General features: G+C 47.2%; 1 protein-coding gene across 6 annotated transcripts in view; it reads right to left on the bottom strand.

Annotated features, from left to right (window-relative positions):
- The window catches only part of MUS81 (MUS81 structure-specific endonuclease subunit), a 1,262,762-nt gene that overhangs the window by 552,945 nt on the left and 685,444 nt on the right, over positions 1 to 24,373 (bottom strand). For all 6 annotated transcript variants that reach the window (XM_069645007.1, XM_069645006.1, XM_069645008.1 and 3 more), the window contains 2 exons: positions 8,844 to 8,956; positions 8,596 to 8,712 (listed from right to left, as the gene is read on the bottom strand). In XM_069645007.1, coding sequence (XP_069501108.1) covers positions 8,596 to 8,712; positions 8,844 to 8,956 — 230 coding nt within the window. The remainder of the gene's footprint in view (positions 1 to 8,595; positions 8,713 to 8,843; positions 8,957 to 24,373) is intronic.

Genomic DNA, 24,373 nt, shown 5'->3' with positions numbered 1-24,373 from the left:
AAACTCTGACTAATTTAGTCCATAGCCCTACTCCCGACACTCCCACAGTGTTGGTAGATCTTCACCAACGCGAGGTGGCGCTAGCGCAGGTTGTCGGTGACACTCAAGAGACATTCAGTGAGACAGAGCACAAGGATGCGGTGGAGCCATCTCCTCTCAACATCCACAAGAGCACTTAACAGCAACAGCCTAGGAAGCTACATGCCAAAAAAAATATAAGAGAAACAGAAAAAGAAAATAAAAGAATCTTCCGGCTGCAAACTTGAACAAGAGAAAAAAGACTTCTAAGTTCGCTCTCAGGAAAGGACACAAGTCAAGGATCTGGCTTTGGAACCTCTGCCACCTCCCCTTGCGACCCAGGATCCATCGGGAGGTGATACTCCTCAGCCACAGAGAGCCAAGAGATCAAAAAACACTAAACAAAGCAAGATGACATTTTTGGTAATCTTCATTCCACTCAATCCCCTCTGCCCCCCACCAAGACCAATCAACTAACGCAATCCCCCACGGCTTCAAACTGCTGGTTATTCAGCAAGGTGCCCCGGAAGTCATGGCTCTACCATCTCGGGAAAGGGATTCTGGTGAGGTCTGCACCGGGACGATGCTGCCTGAGCACATGGGACTCCAGATCCACATAGGGCTGATATCTTCCAGGGAATCATTATGGGTTGGGACTTTGTTCTACAGTCAGAAGGCCACCAATCTATGAACAGATCGCAGATGCTTAGAGGCTTTCAGGCAATCCTGTCTCTGCATGCTTTGTGTTCTGATGATATCACAAGTGTGATCTTTCCCAAATCAGGCACTAACCGGTCTTTTTTTTCACTTTAAGTCCAACTTGATCGCACAAATTGTATGGAGGGAACGATAATCGTTGAAAGTGGTGTGCTACGATCTCTTCGATCTCCATGACCCAAACACCCTGGCTGAGTTCCTGACCCCTCAACCTTCTTCCTCTGATGTGATCTCTATCACGCAAAAACCAATGCTGTCATTCAATGAAACTGTTGCCTTGGAGAACTGGTCCTGGTTGGAGGCTGCGGTACAGATGTTCTCAAAGATTAAACAGTCCAAAAACAAGCTCTGGTTTGGGGAATGTAAATTCTCATCATGGGATGTCTGTGGCTTTTCCAATTTAACCAAGGGGTTCCATACTTGGGTGGGAGTATCGAATGTCCTCTTTTTGCAGGAAACTCTGGCCACAAGTCCTTTTGTCTTGGAGGGGTTTCACACCTACTGCAAAAATGCTATCAGGGGGCACACGGGCCGTCCATCTGGGGGGCTCGTAGTTGCCATTGACCTGGGGATGAAGTGCTCCCATTACGAGGTACCTACTACTCAGGAAGGTCTCTTGGCAGTAAACAATACATTCAAGGACTGCTCGGATTAGCCATTGGTGAACGTATACTGGAATCTGGCAAAGCATGCCCTTAGGCCTTTTTTTGGAAGGCCTTGATGGGCTTCTTGAAGGGTGGCTGGCGACAGCTAAAGACACCATGATCATTCTGGGTGGTGACTTTAACGCCCATTGTGGAGAGGGGAGCAGACTCCAAGATCAATATAGACAGTCTTTTAATCCCTCACTGGAGCCCACAGACTCCTCCTCCATCTAGCCAAATTACCTGTCCAATTGGAACATGGGTATTTGTTTGTCCTCAACCCCCACCGCCCGCCCCAGAACAACTGGCTCTATTTTCACTTGGTCCTGGGGTACCAAAAAGTCGTGGATCAACCACTTCTTTGTCTCTTCCTCCTTGCTAGCCTCCTGTGAACCGCTCACTTGGTGCACGCTTTTGGGAAGTGACCATGTTCCCATATCCCTGGCGCTGCATTTAAGGATGGAGTACTCACCAATTGAGCGCCAAGGGACCACTCCAGTCGTGACAGTGTGTGGTACAAAAATCCTTTAACATTAACAATTTTGTTGCCCACTGCCTTTACGTCCTTAGCCAGAGGAGGTTTGACAGTCAAGAGGAACGCCTCTAACTTAACTATAGGACATTTCTCAACATCTACAACTAAATGACAAATACAGTAGGTTGCTTTAGTAGCAATTTAGGGGTAGATTAATTCACCGCCACAGTGCAAATCTGCTTTACCTGCTTGGCAGCCAAGGGCAAATTTAATTCTGGGACGAATAATCCCCATCAATATGATGCCACTATTGACCTAGCAAGGAAACACAAGGTGAAGGCCTTGGCTCCCTTCACTTAACCCCTCTTCTGATATCACAATATGTGGTTGCAAAGAAGCAAATTGAAGCCTGCTACAACCCTGTGATTACTCACAGTAAAAGACAAGCCCACATTGTAGAGAACCAGGCAATAATACAATCTTTAGCAGGTAACAACCATGCACATTTTTTGTCAACTATCAGGCAATACTCCAAAGGTCGTGTTGATAGGAGCGGTGATTTAGCAGAGCATGTTTGGGTGGACTATCTGCAGAATAAATTTGCTCGTCCAAATAACAAGCTTGACTGCCCAACCCTCAACATGAGCAAGAAGGATTGGGGGGTTTTGTCCCTGAGACGAGGGAGACGTTATATGGGCCATTGGGAGGGCTAGGTCATCTGCGGCCCCAGGCCCCGATGGCATCGCGCCGATGCACTTCAAGCAAGAGCCGGAGCTATTGGTGGGTCCTCTGCTGACTCTCCTTCCAGAACATTTATAGGGAGGGCACTATCCCCAAACACTTGGAAGCAATCCATTATTATTCCAATCTTCAAGCAGGGCGATGTACCTGATCCAAATAATTACAGACCCACCGCCCTGCTAGATGCTTCCAGTAAAATCTTTGTCTCACTTCTCCTGAGAGATCTTTCCCACCTTGTTGAGAAACGTAATCTTTTGTCCAAATATCAGGTGAGTTTCCGTGCGGAAATGGGAACCTCTCTAAATGGGACTATCATTTCACATCTCTCTGCGGCCGTAAACAAGGGGGTGGTGGGCTGTGTCTATATGGCTTCCTAGTGAATTTTTGATTCAGTTATTGGAGTTAGCTCCTACCAAGAACTATTTCCGATTTAAGAACTCTTACTACTTACAAGTAAAGGGTATGGCGATGGGGGTGTCCTTCGCCCCCAATTATGTAATCTTATATATGTGGCAGTTCGAGAAGTCCCGTATTCTAAATGACTCCAACCCCTACTCTGCAGCGATACGTCTATAAGGGTGATTATACTACTTTTCTTCCTTGGATCAATTCGCTAAATCCACACTTGAAATTCACTAAGGCAACTAGTAACATCTCGCTTCCTTTTTTGGACCTTGCCATTAAGATTGACAGACCACATTTTAGTAGATTTATATTGCAAAGAAACAGACCGTAACACCATTTTACGATTCGATAGCTTTCATCCGCAAGCCCTTAGGGAGAGTATCCTCTATGGCCAATTTTTGAGAGCAAGGCGTAATTGCACAAAAACCAGTGATTATTCCACACAGGCTGGAATCATTTCCGCCAGACTTATGGATAGAGGTTATTCCCCCATATTTACTCAAACAGGCGCGGAAGAGAGCCACATACAAACATTGTGATATATTACTTACCAAGCAGAATAGACCCGATATTACTAACCGACGTATTGTATGCGTGACTACCTTTAATTCACACCATAAAGGGATCAAAAAAATTATCCACAAACATTGGCATCTTCTCCAACTTAACCATTATTTGGAACGACCTTTGTTTGCTTTTAAAAAGGTAGCAATCTTCAAAACTGGCTCTCTCAAGCAGACCGATCCAAATGTGCACCCTGACAGCCTACTATCCATTCGCAATGGGGGTTTCAACCGATTTTGGGTCATTTCCCATGCAGGTTTTGTAATGCTTGTAAATCCACCACAGCCTGCTCCACTGTTACCATCAACGAGAGGATATGGTCCCTCAAGCAACATACTACATGCAACTCTACGAACGTGATCTATGTCATTATCTGTCCATGCAAAAAATCCTATATAGGAAAAACATCTAGACCCATCAAAACGAGAATCGAACACAAATCGAGAATTCGTACCAAAATCATTAATGCCCCTTTAGTGTCCCATTTTTTGGAAACAGGTCACAACTGTGACGATTTCAAATGGTGGGCATTGGAACGCGTTACAGGGACGGATCGACTCAACACGGCAGCCAGACTTTCCCAACGAGAACATTGGTGGATGTACCAAACGGATAGCTACCATAATGGCTTGAACCACCAAGAAGAATGGCTTCATTGCATTACTTGAAGACCACTTGAATGTTCTTTGTACATTGCCAAGGTTGGCCAAATGGCTGCTTCAAGGCAAGTGACTTATAACTAGTGCTGTAATGCTGCACTGCAATGTAGAGCGCTTCCTTGGCTATACCTGGGTGGGTATTTTTCTTCATTTTCCATCAATTCCATTGAAGTCGGTACCCCATTTTTGGAATTATGCTGGCTTACTGTGTATTATACCCCTTCAGTTCGTGGTACCTTAGACATAGGTGATCCGATTTGGACATGGACCATTATAACCACATTGAGGTGGAGTGCATATTTCACTGACATTTGAATTTTGGTTCAAACACAGGGTTGGCGTTCATGTTAGCCCTCCCATCCTCGCTAGTTGGAACAGCACTATTTTGGCGCAGCATCCACAAATTCAGTGTACGAGCTCGTCTTGTCCCTTTAAGAGCCGGCAGATGTATTCGAACGCCACGTGACCTTTCGTTGGAGTCACATGTGCTTTAGATTCTCTATTTGAGGAGACGGATGCGGAAGCTTATCTGTGTTCCGCTTTCACTGGAGTGACGTGGTTAATGCAAGGACGGACGACAGGATACCTACTCGTCATCTGCCTTTGAATTTGGCAAGAATGGACGAGTGACTGGACACTACGCGGCCACAAGTAGCATTTTCGCTGGCGGGAAGGTAAGACCGCGGCTGCCCTTTAAGCCTCCCTTTCACCCGCCTGGGCCTTAAACTATTCCGGTTTTGACCCGATTCTACGATGGTATGGAAGGATCGGGACATAGGATATTTCATGGGGACTCTAAGAGCATTACTTTCAGAGTCTTTTTCATATAAAATCTGCAAATTAACGGGCAAAAATCATTATTTTTTCCTCCAAGAAATGTCCCAAAACTTAATGCTGGAGGGTGGGAGACCAGCCCTTGGAAAGGGTGGTATCAATGAGGTACCTGGGATTCAATCTTGCGAATAACCTCTACGGGGGCTTGAACCATCCTTTTTAAAGAGGGATTTACCACCTTGCTGGCCAAAATGAAGCAAATCTACTCCCCACCTAGGTCGCTATTCCCTGGTACCCCTGATAAGGTTCTACCTCCAAAACATCAAACTGGTAGTTGTTTATAGTCTGGGCACAGTCCCCTTTGCCATGGGGGCTCCACTTAACACCCTTGAGGGGCTTCTCTGGAAGAGAACCTTGGGTTTGAAAAATTATGTACCCAATGTTGTGATTAGACATAAGCTGGGTCTGGTTTCTCGGGTGGCTAGAGCTTTATGGAAAAAGGTAGCTGAATATGCCAAAATGCTGAATCCCCCAAATAACTCCCTGTATCAACCTCTGGATGAACCGTCCCAACCTCAATCAGCTTCCACTTTGACTCAGTTCAAGCTTACTATTTGTGGTATACTCAGTCAGATAGGTTCCTCTGCGGAGGGCGGTGCTGCGGCTTGTAAAGCGCAAATTATACACTGCCGACTGGGCCGAAACTTCAGACCTATTGGGAAATCCATCACTTTACAGAGAGTATGCAAGGTTCAGAAGGAAGTGTGGGGTTAACTTGATGTATGTGTCCCTATTTCCCTGCCCAAAGATCTAGGGCACCTACCTGCGTTTCCGTCTGAATCAATTCACAACTTTGGAAAGGAGGTCATAGTGGGACAAGTCATTAACAAACAACTGCAGATTCTCTAAGTCCACCACAGTAGAAACCCTTAAACATATCCTCATTTGCCAGGGCTTTGGGAATCCGCAGCTGCGTTATTTGGGTGAAGTACTATTGACTGACAGGTTTTGGCTTAGCATGTAAACATGCTCTCCTGAATACAAGTGCGCCACGCTTGGAAGTCGTATGGTTCAAAAAATGTTTTTTGGCGCACCCAATTCTGAACTTCAATCACAAGTTTGCCCTTAAATGATGACACGTGTTTCGGCAACACCACCTCATTGCCTTTCTCAAATCAGGGCTTGTTTCGTCGTACTTGAAATACTTTGCTGCTGTCTGGTGTTGGTAAGTAACTGGGTTAAATCACTTTCATATTTAAGCCTGGTAGCACGTCAGCATTTAAGGGCAAACTTGTGATTGAAGTTCAGAACTGTGTGTGCCAATAAAAAGACAGTTTTTGAAACGTACAACTTCCAAGTGTGGTGTACTTGTATTCAGGAGAGCGTGTTCACATGTTGTTCTTTATATAGAGGTGGGGGTTTTGTACCTCTGTCTCTCCTCATAGTGCGACAGCTCACCAGAAGAAAGGGTCCCCTTTATCAGTACTTTTTGGTCGCTGAGTTTTCACAAGTTGGTGCAAACAAAAAACCCCAGTTGTTCGTTATCTTTTGGCTTAGGCTTATGTGGGGTAACTCGGTGAAATTTATTTTGCTGCTGTATGCTTTTTTATGTGTTTTCCTCGGGCAAATAGAATGACTTAAGTTCTACATTTTATTTACTTTTCAAGGATGTATCTAGTACACATTGCTGTACTATTGAGGAAATGTTTATTATTGTTTTAAGACTGATTTTGTATTTTCTTCTGCTTTTTATCACTTGTGAAAAGATTACTTTTGTAGGCTAAACAAAAAAAAAAAACAAAAAAAAAAAAGATATTTAGAGCGCAAGGGGGAAGCTGCTGTGTGATGCTCCCGTCTCAACTGCAGGGAGAAAAGGATGTTGAGGTCTGCGACAATGACCCCCGCCCTTTCCTGGGGATAGTAGATATATCCACCGCGTGAATCCCCTCAACCACCCCAATTTACAACAGGTCATTGACAGAGGACTGTCACTGGACCTATAGTTTTAAGATCTTAAAACAACCCTTCAATGTGTAAAGACCTCCAAAAATGTAGTGTACCCTCAAGTCTATGGTCCCCTTTGTGGGCGTCCTGGGGAAGGAGAAACAAGGGAGAATCTTACTGGAGTTGGAAAATGCGCATATGTTGCACCGGCAGAACCATGTGTGGGGCCGGAACAGTTGCGCAAAGTGTGAGCGTGATCTGCTCCTCGGTGCATAGACTGAGGATTTCATCCAAGATGGTGTCTGCAACTAAAACAGGTTTGGTCCATATCGGCACGTACCATGGCATGATTCCATGAAAGGCAGGTGAGCATGGTCCTGCTGCTCCAATACTGTTACGATCGCAATAATCCCTCAAAGATGTATACCCTAAGTGATGGGCCGACCGAAGGTGATGGCCCAGGCTTTTATAAGAGTTGCAGATAGTATGACAATGGTGTAAGATTTGGCGAGTGAGGAGAACAGAGACTGTGGCGGAAGGAGGAGGAGGCAGGTGGAAGTGGCTGGAGGAAGGAAGATAATGTGCAGAATAGGTTCCATTAGGTACGCTACTATTGCTACAAAGAGGGGAATGAGCGTAGGGCTTGGGGAAACACAGCCAGGACACCTAGACTGGGAAGCGGCAAGAGTCCCAATAGCACGTTTCTAAACCTTCCTACCACCTCGTGGGAGCCCTTGGGGTTTTGTCAACCGTTACCCTTCCCCTGCTTCTACTGGTAAGCGAGCCTAAAGTGCAGGCCCACGTGTGCCCTGGAGACCCACATAAAGGATCCCCTGAGCATCGAGGATGAAAAGCAGATGACTAGAATCCACAAAGTAAGGCGACAAGAAAGAAGTGTGGTGACACTTAACCCCAGGACTGAGTGGCTGAATTGATCAACTTCTCTGGGGGGAGGAACCCGGGCTGTGATTTGTTGAATAAGCGTCATACTGTTCAGCAAGAGGAAAGCCATCCTGTTACTGATGTTTATGTTGCCCGTTTAGGTTTGTCCAGAATATAAATATTCCTAATAAACCCTTGTTTAATTATAAATCCGTGTCTGACTTGTGTTGATCCTACTTGTCTGTTACAGAGTAAAAGCATCCACAAGGTTGGCACCTTAATGAAGACATGTACATACTGTGGCACATTTTTCAAATTTAAATGATGCTGTTGCACATATGCTGCAATCCCATCCCCTCACCGGGATGACATCTCATAAGCACGGTGGGCAAAGTACAGAACAAAGGAGTACCTAACACCTTTGGGTGTACTGTACACACAAAATGGAGTTCACAGCTGTACAATCTAGGAAAGCGCTGTGGCACAATAGCTTCAACTACTTAAGGAGTAACTTTACATACAGTTGGCATCACATGTGCAAAAAATAGGTGTCAACAGTTCACACTGTTAAAAGGTTCCCATGTCAAGTAGGACAGGTTAGGCTACTCGGTAAACTCATCCTCACAGCAGTCAGTGTTGCAACTCAGATGCATTTTGTGAAGGTCCTGATGCTATCAATATAGATTTGCATAATCCACATAAACTTGAGCAACACATTAATTAATGAAAAAACAAGGACCGTCTTGGCCAATGATTCTGGTGCACTACTTACCTGTGTGTTCACAATAGCTTGTTGCAAAGTGCCCTCTGGAATGCTAAGATGTTGGGCAGAACCATAATCTTCTACCAGGTAAATTGGATTCCTCAACCCGCACCTTTTCATCCGGAACTGAGAAGCAGAAGCAGAAATTAGCCCTTTGTTGTATGGCAAAAAAAGCTGAGTTGGCCACAAGTGTATGCATCCATGGTGCATTTCAACAAGAATCTGAATAGTAAGATCAACACAACCCCAGCCTTTACCTTCTGCTCACGGAACCTGCCATCAATTATACTGCCGCAGAGGTCATCCATTCTTTTCCTCTCCACCACATAATCCAGTACCAGTTCTCGTGCTGTGGGGGCTCGCAGCTGCCCTGAATAAACCAAATTGACACTCATTTCACTAAGAAGCACTATTGAGTAATCACCTACTCAGACGATCAATATCAACGTAATTAGCTTGTAAACAGCCATTTTCCATGTTAGATTCCCATCTAATGTTTAAGAAACCCATTTTTCATATATAGTCACTAGTTAATATAGCGATTGAGGATAAATAGCTTTCCCTTTCACATAAAAGGAGTAACGCACAATAAAAGAGTCATCTCAAGTTGAGTTCAAATTGTGGTTGTCAGGATGTTATTACTTTTCTCATATGGTAGTAGTTTCTTATCTGTAACTCCATTTCTCCAGCGTTGGTATCTTTCATGGATTCACATGCTGTGAATATTCCCCGTCAGGCTGGGAACCTCGGTCCTTTTAACTTAGTGTTGTCCTATGGAAAGTTTTTTTCACTTCAGTGTCCTTTTTGGGTGCTTTAGTCCCCACCAACAGGACGTAGGTTATAAATAGCCCCGCCGCGCGGCTTCCCTTCAGATTTTAACCTCCAAAGTGGAGGCAACCCGCATCAGGTTTGCCTGCAGGGGCTGCCGGCGGCCGCATGTGAATCCATGAAAGATACCAACGCTGGAGAAATGGAGTCACAGGTAAGAAACTTCTCCCTTCTCCAGCATTGGATCTTTCATGGATTTACATGCTGTGAATAGATTACATAGCGGTACCAATCTTGCGTGGTGGAGTGTAAAGGCAAACCAATACAGAAACAATCCCATACATGAGAAAAAGAAACCCATCCAGGGATCAAGTTCAAACAAATACCCCGAAGCTGCGGGGCTTACCTTATTGAAACAGAGGCTGCAGGACCACCCGTCCCACCTGTACATCCTCACCATGCTGCTGCTCCAGACAGTAATGCTCGTCGAATGTGCCCTTGGAGTCTTTCCCAAAGGTTTTCCAGCTTTAGTGTGGCAGAACGAATTAGCAGAGCACACCCAACGAGAAAGTCATTGTTTGGCGATTGAACGTCCTTTGACGGACAACCCATTAGCCACAAACAGCTGTCCAGATTGTCTGAAACCTTGAGTACGATTCAAATAAAATTTCAACGCTCTCTCCTCACATCCAGCGAATGCAAAGCCCGTTCTGCAGGCGTGGAGGCTGAAGCAAAAAACGAGGCCAACACAATAGAAGAGAGTTTATGAAAAGCCGTCGGCACCTTTGGGATAAGTGCGGATTAGTAGCCAACACCACCTTGTCCTTCAAGAACCGCAAGTATGGAGAGTCCACAACCAACACCTGAAACTCAGACATCCTTCTGGCCGAAGTAATGGCCACCAGAAAAGCCACCTTCCATGACAAAAGGAGTTGTCGACATCGGTGCAAACGGTGGTCTCATCAGACCGGACAGAACCGCATTTAGGCTCCACACCTGAGAAAATTTCTTGACTGGAGAAAAAGTACGGAACAATCCCTTCAAGAAATGTTTGATCAGACGATCAATAAATAGAGGAGCTGCATGTCTCCTGAGTAAATCTCGAAATCTCTGCCAAGTGAACCTTTATGGATGATAGCGCCAGGCCCCTTGTCGCCAACAGCAACAGGTAGGGAAGAACCGGCTCAGGTGAAATGTTCAAAGGGTCCGACCCCGGCTGGCCCTTACACCACACACAAAACCTTTTCCATTTGCATGCATAGGAGACATTTGTGGACGGTGCTCTTGCCGCGTCCAAAATTCGTCGACAATCACTGGACAGCCTTAGCAGGCCAAACTCTGAGAAGTCAGGAGCCAAGCTGTCAGGCTGAGAGACCCCGGATTGTGGTGCCACACAGCGCCCTTGTCCTGAGACAGAAGGTCCGGCGTTGCTTCCAACTGAAGCGGTTCCGCTACAGACACATGAAGGAGATCCGAGAACCAAGGCTGCTTGGCCCAGAACGGAGCCACCAGAATCACACGGCACGGGCATCTCCGAAACCACTGAAGGGTCAGTCGAATGAGCGGAAACGGAGGAAAGGCATAAGCAAACCGGCCTGTCCACAGGAACAAGAACGCATCCCCTAGAGACTCTGGGTGAGCCCACCTGCTGGTGAACTCCCTGCACTGTTTGTTTTCCCTTGTTGCAAAGAGATCCAATGGAGGATGGCCCCATTTCCGGAAGATCGACATCTGTTGCTCCTTCAGCTGCCATTTGTGGAGCTGACCGACATCCCAGTTGAGCGCGTCCGTCTGCACATTCAACACTTCCAGCAGATGAAACGCCACAATGCCAATGTTGTGCGACAGAGCCCAATGCCAAAGATCCTGCGCTTCTTTCGACAGCACCCTGGAATGCATGCCCCCGGCTTCCTGAGATAAAACATTACAGTGGTATTGTCTGTCAACACCCTCACCACCGAGCCGCATATGCGTGGCAGAAACTGTTTCAGGGCCCAATGTACTGCTCTCAACTCGAGATGTGGAATCGAGACTCCACCGGAGACCACAGGCCTTGAACCTGTGAGCCACCAAGATGCGCCCCCCATCCTGTCTGAGAGGCATCCCCCACAAACGTGAATTGGCACTCATATTCCAGCAACGGCATGCCCCGAACCAGATTTTCTGAGCACTGCCACCAGCGAATAGTGTCCACCAGACTGTCGTTGATCACCACCTTGTCGGACCACAAGCCTCTACTCTGAGCCCACCGGTCCTCAAGGAACTCCTGCACTGGCCGCATGTAGAGATGACAGTTCAGCACCAGCGGAATGCTTGACGCCATGTCCCCCCCACCCCCCAACAGTGACATGTCGGTCCGTAAGGACACTCTGGCACCCATCTTCCACTCCGGTGCCCTTTGCTGGAGCTTCAACACCCTCTCGCCCGAAGGCTTCACAAGTCCCAGACGAGTCTGAAACTCTGGCCCCAGAAACACCAAGTCCCTGGTAGGCGACAGAAGAGACTTCTCGAAGTTCACGGTGAAGCCCAGCCGTTGCATCAGCTGCATGGTAGCGCCAAGACTTTCCTGCGCTTCCCGCACCAGCCAGTCGTCCAGGTATGGGTATACGTGATGCCCCTCCCATCTGAGCCACGCCGCCACTGGCACCAAACATTTTGTAAATGTCCTGGGAGACGACTTTAAACCAAACGGGAGTACCCGAAACTGGTAATGATCTTCTCCTATCACTAACTGCAGGAACATGCAGTGCCGTCGACGCATGGGGATGTGGAAGTATGTGTCCTGTAAGTCCAATGACGCCAGAAACTCGTCCGGCTGCACTGACCGGATTACTTCCTGAAGAGTGAGTATCTTGAACTTCGGGCGTTGCAGTCTCTTGTTCAACGCCCGAAGATGGAGAATGGGCCGCCACTTGCCATTTGGTTTCTTCACGACAAAATAACAGGAGTAAACCCATTGACCTTTCTCGGCCACCGGAACCAATTCTACAGCCCCTTTCTGCAGCATAAGTATAACCTCCTGCCGTAGGATGTGAAGATGAGGTTGCACGGTATACACTGGAGGAATGGAAATCGGGGAACACTTGAACTCCAGTGAGTGGCCCAGACACACTGTGTCCAACACCCAATGGTCCGACGTAATCTTGCACCACTCATCTTTCCCTGAAGACAGTCATTGTTGTGGCTTAGCCGGTCTCCCTTTAGAGGAGGAGGACTGAGGACTAGGCACCTCTTTTCCTCGAGGCCTGAAACTCCTGATTCTTCTGCGCAGACCTTCTATACCGCTGGGAGGAATACCCAGATCGACCGTAACCACGGTCCCTGGCGGAAGTAAACCGGGCATTTTCCGAAGCCCCTCGGAACGGACGAAAGGAACGAAAGGAGCACCCACTCCGTAAAGCTCCCAACGATTTGGCAGTCTCAGTGTCTTCCTTCATACCTTTGAGGGCCTCATTAATTTTCTCTCCAAACAACTGCTCCCCTTCACAAGGCATGTCCAGAACCTCATAATGCACCTCAGGGCGAAGGTCTGTGCACTTAAGCCAGGCTTGGCAACGCAGTACAACGCCATTGTTAATCTGCTTAAAGCCGGACTCCGCTAGGTCCATGGCTATATTAATACTGTGAATGGAAGCTTCATCCCCTTCACACACCAAAAGCATGGCGGACTTGCGGTGCTCCTCTGGCAGATGTTCCAAAATAGGTGCCAGCCAAAGCCACATCTCATGATCGTAGCGTGCCATAACTGCCAGGGAGTTGGCTGCTTTCACCGTTGTTGCCCCAACAGTCAAAACCTTCTCCCCGAAGGCATCCTGTTTCCTGGCGTCACTGTCTGGAGGGGTCACACACTTTGTGCTGACTCTGGGCTTTACGACTGGCTGCCGCCAAAACCACCTAATCAGGAGTGGGTTGAGACAGTAAGCACTTCGGAGTAGAGTCCGGGGCCTTAAACTTCTTCTCCAGCCTTCCTTTGACAGCCGGTTCTGAGAAGGGATGTTGCATCGTGCGCAGGCCCTCCTGCCACACGTGGTCCAGGATAGGCACAGAGAATACAGCTTTCCTCTTGCCCATGTGGTCGAACAGGAAGCACTCCTTACGCTCTTCCTCAGGAGTCAAACCAAATTCCACACATGCCTTAGACATCATGGCATGGAATGCCCAAACATCATCGGGAGGGGAAGGTTGTGCTGGACTACGAGGCTGTTCCACCTCCCCATCCGAATCCCACGTCGCATCCCTCGTCGGCGACGAAGAGGCAGTAGACATGGACTCACGGGGCACACTGTCCGACTCTGAATCCAGCAGCTCACCCTCCTCATGGTAGGAACGAGGACGATCATCACACACCGGCAGAGGCCCCAGCAACCCCGCCGTAGCCAACGAACGCAGTGGAACACCAGCCGCGTCCATGACAGGAACCACCGGAACCACAGGCAGAGGGGGTAACCTCGAATCCAGCTTGCCCAACAAGGATTGCAACGTGGACAGAACCTGGAGCGACAACATAGCCTGCGGGTTCACCAGCGGGTAACTAGCCAGACCAGCCCCTACGGCCCCAGACGTCGAAGGTCCAACACCCTGCAGCCCCCAAGGCCGATGGTTGCAACACCTGCTCCCGGTCGTCGTCCATCTCAGACGACACCAAAAAAGTAGCCGCCTCTTGATGTAAAATGGCATCGGGCATCAGCGAGTCAAAGGCGGAAGCCTGCCACGCGTCAGCACCAAATCTTCAGTATCCATCCTCGACGACGAGAACAGCATCGGGCCTTTATCAAACCCAGTCGTCGCCAGAGCTGATGAGACAACCGTCGACGACGGTACTGTGGATGACAGAGGTACTGTCGACGACGGAATTCCCGTCGATGAGGACGTAGTCGGAACCGCCACCTGCGGTACAGATTTCCCAGGCGAACCAGTGTGCTTATCCACGCTGGACCAGTGCTTCGATGACTCTCGGCTAGAGGACGACCTGTGATGGTCCCCCGAAGAGGAGCGCATCGACAACAAGTTTTTCTTTGCCTTTTCCTTAGCCGCCCCTTTACCGGAGCTTGACTTCTCGGGGCTACCTCAAGACCCCTGGGAATGGTCCGACCGACCATGTTTGGACAAAGCAGACCCCTTTGACAGGTGTTCACTTGAAGAGGCCCCACCACTCTTCCCGACCCAGGAGCCGGCCAAGATTTCTTTGCCGGAGGCTCAGCCGACACTGCCCGGCGATAATCCAAGACTGTAAAGGCCGCTCAGAGGACAAGCTCCTCACCGATCCCACCTCGGAAGCGGCATAGGTGCCATCATTAAGCCAACAAATCAACCGCTGATTGCGGTCCTTAATGGTCTTTTGCGAAAAACCTCTACAAATCTTGCAAGAGTCAGGAGAGTGATGTGGGTAAAGGCAATAGATGCAGTCCATATGCCCATCCTCCTCATACACTTTCTTCAGGCCACAAGTCGCACATGGCCGGAACAGAGACTTCTTCGGACCAGAAGACATCTCGAACCACCGTAGTACAAGCATGTGCAAAAAACACAACAAACACAAGGTGATCCCAACACTTTGGAGACGGTTGAAATCTGAAGGGAAGCGGCAGGGAAGGGGCTATTTATACCCTACGTCCTATTGGTGGGGTCTAAAGCACCCAAAAAGGATGTTGATAGGACACTGTAGTGTCAAAGTTTTCCATAGGAAAACGTTAAATTAAAATAACTGAGGTTCCCAGCCTGGCGACGGGGAATATTCACAGCATGTGAATCCATGAAAGATCCAATGCTGAAGAAGGAACGCTTACATCAGGGCCCTAAAATACAATTTAAAATTTAGGCAAAGAAAATCTATTGAAATAGAATTGTGATTTTATTGCAATTAGTTCAATAAAGAGGATATGTGCAGCTATTAAAAATGTGTCATTTTTCAAATGTACGAAAGCAATTTTGTGTTCATGTAAAATAAATAAAAGTGGTACACAGCGAGAAACTTGCAGTTTTTTAAATCTTATTTGACATGTGTACCCATGTTTTTTTGAGACTGTAAAATAAGTGGGTCAGATGAGTAGAGAACATACCTCAATAAATACTCAAATAGTCACTTCTGAAGTGTTGATTACAATTGTGATCTCTGAAAGACTGTAGAAAGTAAACAAATGAAAAATGTGCAGCCTGTAATAGATAATTCACAATCACTTTCAACAGACCTGGACCAAACCTGACACGAGCAGAGCCCCCCCCATCCCACCACCACTGGGCCACTTGGCCACCCTCTGCCCCACTCACCATGACTTTCGCCCTCACCCCGTCAGGACCTACCAAGTACCCACCACAGTGATATTGAAGACCAGATTCCCAGGCCTAGCTCCTACACCCATAACACCAAGACCACACCTCTAGATCAGCCCTCCCTCCCATGCACTGGTCCACTCCGACTCAACTACAATCATGTACTTCAGGTACTGCCCTACTCCGCTCAAGCTTCACCCTGCCCATTGTGAGCAAGCACAGACATGCAAGAATGTCCTCCCAAACCGCTCCACCATTCTGCCCTCCCCAACACCCCACTGCCCCAACCCAAGCCAAACCCACCCTACCGCACCCTTGCCTACTACCAACCAGATGGTGACCATCAGCTACACGTTCCTATATGTTCACCCTCTGTGCGTCTACTCTATCGCAATCCTATATCTCATCATCAACAAACACCTCGATCTTCTGGCCATCACCGAATCCTGGCTTCACAACGCCTTTGGCCCCTACCTTCCGCTAGCCATCCTACTCAACTATGCCAATCTCACCTCTTCAGATCAGACAGATTCTCACTTCCCTGGTACCTGGCTATGAAATTCTACACGCCAAACTTAATAGCAACCCCCAATTCACCTATAATCTCCTACTCCTCTACCAGCAACCCAACGCATCCAGCTTTCCCCAACTCGGACATCTCCCTGTTACTAACCCCTCTCATCAAGCCCATAGCCAAATGCATTCTACTGGGAGACCTCAACCTGGGATTTAACTATCCTGCTGATACTAAAGCCACATCCCTTGCTAACGCCCTTACGGACATGAGCTTCACTCAACATGTCTCCTCCCCCACACATACCAAAGGTTGTACCCTAGATTGGATCCTTACCATGAATGCGCCATTCATCATCTCATCTATCAGTCCGGTACCTTGGTCGGACCACTCCTTGATTGAGTTCAACTTGACCCATGTCGCGTCCTTGAGCTACCACCCCCGCCATCCTAGTCATGACACACAACACCTGTAAGCTCACGGAGGAGCTACTCGCACCAACACTCTTAACCCTCCTCACCTCCAAGCTCCGAACATTAAAGGACCCCAATGACCTAGCCGCCCTGTACACTCCGAGCCTACTACACACCATGGACACGCATGCCCCCCCTCAAACCCAAAATCCACAAACTACATAAGCCTACCAACACCAGAAGACCTTGTTGGCGCTTTGGGACACTCATGGAAAAACCATCCCACCACCTCCAATCGTGACAAACTCGCCATCGCCTTCAACACATACAAAAAAGCTGGAATCATGTCAAAAACCAACTCTTATAACCTCAGAATCACCAATGCCAGCTCCAATGCTACATAATTATCCAAACCGCCGTAGCAAACAAGATTGACATTCTAAGATACATAATCTCCACAAAAAAAGATATACTTATAAAAAAAAAAAGAGTTGGGTGAGGGTCAGAGGGCCTCGTCAAAGACGAAAGCGTAGAGCAAGAAAAGGGAGGGTCATTGTTATGTGTTGTACGTTCCAAGTTTGTTGAATATCTGTTCTGTGTTTGTACATGCTATGTTATTTAATGCGTTAGAAAATTGTATTGCAAAAAAATGATGTTGAATTGCCGATACTAGTGGTTTCTGTGGTATGGTCATTAAGTATGACCTGGTAAGAGTTAACACAGGAGCATTAAGTATAAACGTTTTTTAGTTAAGAATTGTTAGTGACAAGAAACCCACACGCATGTGAGTCACAGTAATAGCCACAAATAATACAGGAGGGTGAACAACCAGGAGGTAACATGGGGGCAGAAACACCTCTAACCCATATTTTTAAAAATCTACCTGGCTATGCAGAACGCATCACCAAATACCATGACCTATGGGTCACAGAGATAAAAGAAGAGGGCTTGCCACAGGTATGGCCACACGGAGGGTCATTTGATAAGTGTTTTGGATATGGTAGCTACATGCACATTCATAAACTACAAAGGAAAACTGTTTCATAATAGAAGAGAGATACTAGAATTGTGGAGCCTGTTTGAGGAAGTGCCCCCACCCAAAAGGAAAGACATATCGCTCGACCAGCCCACTCTCACCAACACTCCCTCAGCAGCAAATGAAGGTGAAGGTGAGGATGGGGGAAGGAAGGGTCAATAGAAGTAACACGGTTGTACCCACTTTTAAACAAACCTGTGCCCGCCGAGGGATATAGTGATCCAGCGTATGTGCCCATCACCACCCCCGCAGCCACACCGCGGCCGACTACCCCGCCGCCATATGATTGCCCCAGAACTAGCGGACAGATAAGTACCCCAGCAGTAGACATAGCAAAGCTAACAGAAGATTTAGACTCTAGGCTTTCAATGGCTAGAGATGAGCTATCTAGAATACAAAACATATGCGAGCAAAGTGGAACAAGTACATCCAGAACAGAACGAACGCCCAGGGCACAAACGCTTCACAGGTCGTCCGGGGAAGGGTGGAAAAAGGGGGAGATACTATTCAGAATACAGGAAGAACCAACTGTGTGGAACTAGACACACATAATCCTGGAGAAAATACAGAAGAGGAAGGAATGGCTACTGGGGGAAGGGAAGAACTGTGGTGCAATATAGAAGATGACGAGCAAGAAGCTGGGAGGCTGGGAATAGCAGCAGGAAGAAGATTAGAGGGGTTCGGCAAGACACCGCTGGGGAGGACAATGGAAGAAGAGTGGACAGGGAGGAACCGAACTACATACCATGGGCTCAGATGGACAAGGCAAACTTGTTAAAATCATTGCCCCCGCTATCAGGAGGAGCTAGTAAGTGGATATATGCATTTGAGAAACATACCGCAGGAGTATCCCTAGCCATAGGTGATGTCAAGAGTTTGCTGGTGTCAGCAGTGGGTGATCAGGCAGATAGAGTGTGGGCAAAGGCCGGTTTCCCGAGGGTAACATTGGATTGTGACCACCATGATGGAGCCTCCTTTAATACAGTACGTGCAAGGATTTGGGATGCGTTAAGAGAACGTTTTCCAGACACGCCAGATTTACAGTCAGTAACGCAATGTACCATGAATGATGGGGAAGAAGCTATGGATTTCATTTTCCGGGTGCAGGAGATGTGGAGAGCGGAAACGGGATCGGCCTGGGACCAATCAACGTCACTATTTTACTTTATAATAAAGAGGGGACTCCCAAAAGAAGTTCAAAAAGCATGCGACAAAATAGCCGGGATTGAAGCAAAAGGCTGGCCAGAAATCCAAAGCATAATAGTGCACCACTGCAAGAGAATAAAAGAAAGGGAGAAGGAGATAGCACAGAAAAGACTGGCAGACAAGGCTAAATTAATACAAACGAAACTGGTGAAGGTCGCTGCAGCTGTAGCAGCACTCCCCCCAGATAGGGACGCAGAAGGGGAGGAGGGATCCGTAGCAATACAAGGGAGGATGGCTGCAAACTCGGCAGACACAGTGGAATGGACAAGAGGAGTACGGAGGGACGCAGTGGCAAGTGTGGGTTCCCCGTGGAGGAAGACGTGGGTACAGAGGGCATAGAGGGGGTGGCCCAGGGTACGGAGGAAATGGCGGAAATGAGGGGCAGAGTCCTGGGGGGGGAGGGAACAATGGAACTGTTGGAACTGTGGGAGGTGGGGACACTTCTCACGTGAATGCAGGAGCAGACCAAATCAAGCTTACCAAGACGAACAACATTATGGACACCCGCACCCGGGAAGTCCGTACGGATTACCAAGGGGAGGGGGAGAACAACAAGAACAGGGGGGGCAAAAAACAATACATGGGACAACCACAAAATATTCAACAGCACCCGCAAATCAGTGAACATATGCCATTTACACAAGGTAACCCTTTCACCACAACAGCAAACGGTGCACTCATGCCATATGGTGGAGCGGCAGTAGCGTCAGGTAATGTCTTCAGCCAAGGGGGGACCACGAGACACCCAGCATAGGACAGCCCACAGGGAGCACTTGCGTGTCCAGTACTATCGAAAACCCTCAATGCAGCAGAGGAACCATTGATAGAGGCAGAGATAAGAAACAATCAATTTATTTTTATGTTGGATTCGGGGGCTGAAAAATCAGGTTTGCGTGAAGGCCGGTTTCCGCTATCTAATCGTAAATTGGAGACAGAGGGGTTCTCTGGGGCGGTGGTCGAAGTTCCTTACACAGAAGATTTGGATGTCACAGTGGGGGGAAAAACGGTCAGGGCACCCCTACTGTACTACGAACAGTCACCAATTAACCTACTGGGGAGGGATCTCCTCAGTAAACTTAACATGACCATATCATTTACAGAAAGAGGCATAGTTTGCTCAACACTGGGGATTTGCCCTATATGTGTAATACTGGTGGTACACGCGCGAGCGACAGCGCCAGAAATACGCAGCATACCAGTAGACCCTGACATGTTCATTCAAGGGTTAAAGACATTGGCCCGGGAGGTACCACAATTGAAAAAGCTAGACTGGAGAGTACCCGCAGAATTCACCTTCCGCCCTATAGCACGTTCAGAGATAGTGCCTGGGACAGTGATGTCATTAGATTTACACGCAGTTCAAGTCTCAGCCAAAGGAATAGCAGTCATTGCAGTGGACATACATGGCTGTGAGTGGCGCACAGTGCTGTGCATCAACGCCGATATTGCACTGCGAGATCTGTCAGATAAGGACCTCTTCACAGATTCTGAGTGTGATGGGGAAATAATAATGGAAATAGCAGTTCATAGTAATTTCTTTGAAATGAAAAATCTCGAAAGTCATTTTTTTAACAAAAAAAAATGTCAGGAAAAAAAAAATAATAAATCGCTTTTTTTTTTAATGACGTTTTTTATTCAAAATACCCCCCTTTTATTTATTTTTTATTTTACCCCTTTTTTTTATTCCCGGACCCCAAAATAAATATATAATTCAAAAAAAGGAATTCGACTTTTTTTTTCCCAACATTTCTTTTTAGACATTATTGTCTTTCGACATTTTGTTTTTGAAAAAATGACTGCACACCGGAAATAGCAATCCCTTATGATATCATGATACAGGAGAGACAAGTACCAGTGCAACTAATGGCTGTGGTGGGAGTCCCACCATCGTTCTTTAATGACGGCATGCAATCGGTGCCAGATAAGTTGTGGACCATAGGACCCCTCGATGTGGGACTGTTGCATGGGGTTACTCCAGTTAAAATAAAACTCAAACCAGGAACCATACTACCCCGAGTGAAACAGTAGCCCCTGTCCCAAGAAGCAGAGGAAGGGATAAAAGAAACAGTTAGTGCATTATTAGCACAAGGAATAATAGTGCCCTCAAATTCACAGTGAAGCAGCCTTACTACCTACGCCTCCGGTCGCCCCAGCCACCCTCACTAGAAATAAAAAGAACATTACTGCGGAAAAACTTCTCCCCCTCATCCTTCCCACCTTAAACAATGCTCATGACACTTGTACAGACCCTACCATCTTAGCCGACATGTACAACCAGTCAGAGTTCGCAGCCATCAACTCTATTGCCCCACTGAAACTGAGGAAACCCAAACAACGAGCTCACCTCAATTCATGGTTCACTCCCCAACTCAGAGTGCTACGCAAAGAGAAACGGGCGGCAGAGTCACGTTGCAGAAGTTACCATTCCGACGCACAAAAGGACGGTCTCTTGATAGCTACCCTTAACTACAAAGTAGCCCTACTTCAGGCAAAAAAAGATTCCTACAACAACCGCATTATGTCTGCCCAGTCTAACACCAAGGAGCTCTTTAATATTCTCAAGGAACTTGAGACACCTGCAGCCCCCCCCCCCCCCCGCCGACTCCTGTACTAAAGATAGCTCTTGGTGCTCAAATATTCAGTCAGCACTCCTGGGCAAAATTGCCACCCTCCAATCTAAAATTAGAGATAAACAGAATGCCCTACAGTTTGACCAACCATTGACGACACCCGCACTCAGTACTCACCAAGTTAATCTTTCTCATAAACCTTTCTCTTTCTCCCCTCTCACCATCGTTGAAGTAGAGGGAATCATAAACAACCTCAAACCATCCAATTGCCAAGGTGACCCTTGCCCAGCACCCATTATCAAGGAAGCATCTCATGAATTAGCCCCTTTCATCACAGCCTTCATAAATGCTTCTTTCAAGACAGGTATTGTCCCGGATAAACTAAAGGATGCCTGGGTTATCCCACTCCTCAAAAAACCCACCCTTGACCCTAACATCCCTACTAACTTCAGACCAATCACAACAGTCCCATTCTTGCTTAAGATCTTGGACCGCGCAGCTTACCTGCAGATTCAGGATTACCTCGAACTAAACAATCTTCTACGCCTGAGACAATCAGGATTCCGCCCTAAACATTGCATGGAATCAGCTTTGATTGATTTGAAAACGCAGATGGATACACTAAAGGACAATGGGAAGTTAGCCCTTCTCCTCCTCCTCGATCTTTCTGCAGCTTTTGATTTGGTCAACCACCAAATACTATGCCAACATCTTAAATCCGCAGCCCATTTCTCTGACTCTGCCAATGCTTGGAGCCACTCATTCCTGAGCAATAGATCTATGAGAGTCTTCTCTCCCATGGCTTCAGCTGACCCCTCCCCCATTCACTGTGGCGTTCCTCAAGGATCATGTGTATCCCCTACGTTGTATAACGTATTCACTAAGCCCCTCTTCGACGTGCTCGACTATCTGGGTGTTGCCTACACCAACTACGCGGACGACACCCAGATACTCATTCCTATCACGGGAGACTACACATCTGACACCAAAGCCCTCAATGATGTCTACTCGGTCATTCAGGCTTGGATGGCACATCATGAACTCTGCCTTAACGATGACAAGACCGAGCTCCTACTTCTAGATTCCAACCAACGGCTTAACAAACTAGATCAGACCTACAATTCATTCACCATCGACGGCAACGACATTAAGGTCTCCAAAGACACCAAGACCCTAGGCGTCTATCTTGACTCCACGCTTTCCTTGAACAGACAAACAAACGCAGTTAGGTCAGCATCTGCCTATACTTGCAAACTTATCACCGCTTGTAGACCCTTCCTTAACTCGACCAATTGCATCACCCTCGCCAGAACTCTCGTCATGGCCAAAATTGACTACTGCAGTGCCCTTTACTTAGGGACTAGTCAGTCTAACCTCAATAAACTGCAAACTGTTCAAAACAATGCCTTAAGGGCAGCCTTAAACATCCCGAGACGTTCCCATATCTCCTCTGTCAGATCGGACCGACGTTGGCTCCCGGTAAAACAAAGAATTGCCCTGAAAACGCTAGCCTTGACTCACAAATGTCTTAACAAAGCACCACCTTACCTGTCTGCCCGCCTCACACTACACACATCATCACGTCCAATTAGAGCAGCCCAAACTCACAGCCTCACGTTGCCTAGATTTAAACTCCAAAGTACTTACACTACAACCTGCCATGGCACTCTTTTTGTACAACTCGGTATATTACTGTATATTGTGTGTAATTTCTTTGTAATTAACTAATTCTGTAACTAATGTACTTAATGTAATGTAATTACTTGCTGTAACATGTATTCAAGAGTATGCGCCCGGTTGCCCATGGGCCTGGTTCTTTGCGCTCTATAAATAAATAAAATACAAATACAAATGCAACACCTGCATTTACCCTATTAAAAAAGCAAAAGGAGGGGCATGGAGGATGATCCAAGATCTACGCCCCCTCAATGACGTCATCCAGAAGGAGTTCCCTTTGATCACCAATCCTGCATCTATCGTATGCAGCATCCCAAAAGAGGCATCCCACTTTACAGTGGTGGACTTGAACGCATTTTTTTCAATACCACTTGCAGAGTGTAGGTATCTGACAGCATTTACCCTGGGAGGAAAGAGATACGAGCACTGCAGATTACCTCAAGGTTACTGCGAGACCCCAGCATATTCAACCGCATGCTGCATGAAGATTTTGGGAATATGGCATCAGACAGGGCAATTATTCAATATGTGGATGATTTGCTGATCTGCAGGAAAACCGAGGAAGAGTGTAGGAAGGACTCCATTACTCTCCTAACATTACTGGCCCACAAAGGTTACAAAGTGGACAAAGAGAAGCTTTAATACTGTCAGCGAGAAGTATCATACTTGGGACAGTTGTTCTCAAAAGACGGCAAGAGGATAATACCAGACAGGGTAGCCGCCATCACAGCAGTAGGGAGGCCAAAAACAGTGAAAGAGATGCAAACATTTCTCGGCATGTGTAACTACTGCCGAGCATGGATATTAGATTACGCTGCATACACAAGACCCTTATTGCAGGGACTTAAGGAAGCACAGTGAGAACACAGAAATACACTGTTCGGCAGAACTACATGATGCGTTCACATCACTCAAGGAGCTAATCTCAAGTGCACCAGTACTCGAGAACCCAGATTATGACCGCGAGTTCTACCTGTTTTCACACTGTAAAGAGACACTCATGACAGCAGTTCTGGCACAAAAGACATCGCTGGGACACAAGCCCCTGGCATATTACAGTGGCACATTGGATGCAGTAATGCAGGGACACTTCGCATGCGAGCAATCTCTCGCAGCTGCTGCATTCGCCATTGAGAAAAGTGCAACGATAGTGATGGGGTGCTCCGTCACATTATTCGTAAAGCACTGCCTGTTCGCAATCCTAGAAAGGTCAAAAAGCACACTAACCACACAAAGAGCCACAGCCTACGAAATCATTTTGTCCAGCGCAAATATACACATAGTGAGGTGCAAGGTGGTAAACCCAGCAAGATTCATTACAGAACCTTGCACT

This window comes from Ambystoma mexicanum, chromosome 2p (assembly GCF_040938575.1).
Source record: "Ambystoma mexicanum isolate Mex_15411 chromosome 2p, UKY_AmexF1_1, whole genome shotgun sequence".
Lineage (NCBI taxonomy): Eukaryota > Metazoa > Chordata > Amphibia > Caudata > Ambystomatidae > Ambystoma > Ambystoma mexicanum.
This window is presented reverse-complemented; position numbering and strand designations above follow the sequence as displayed.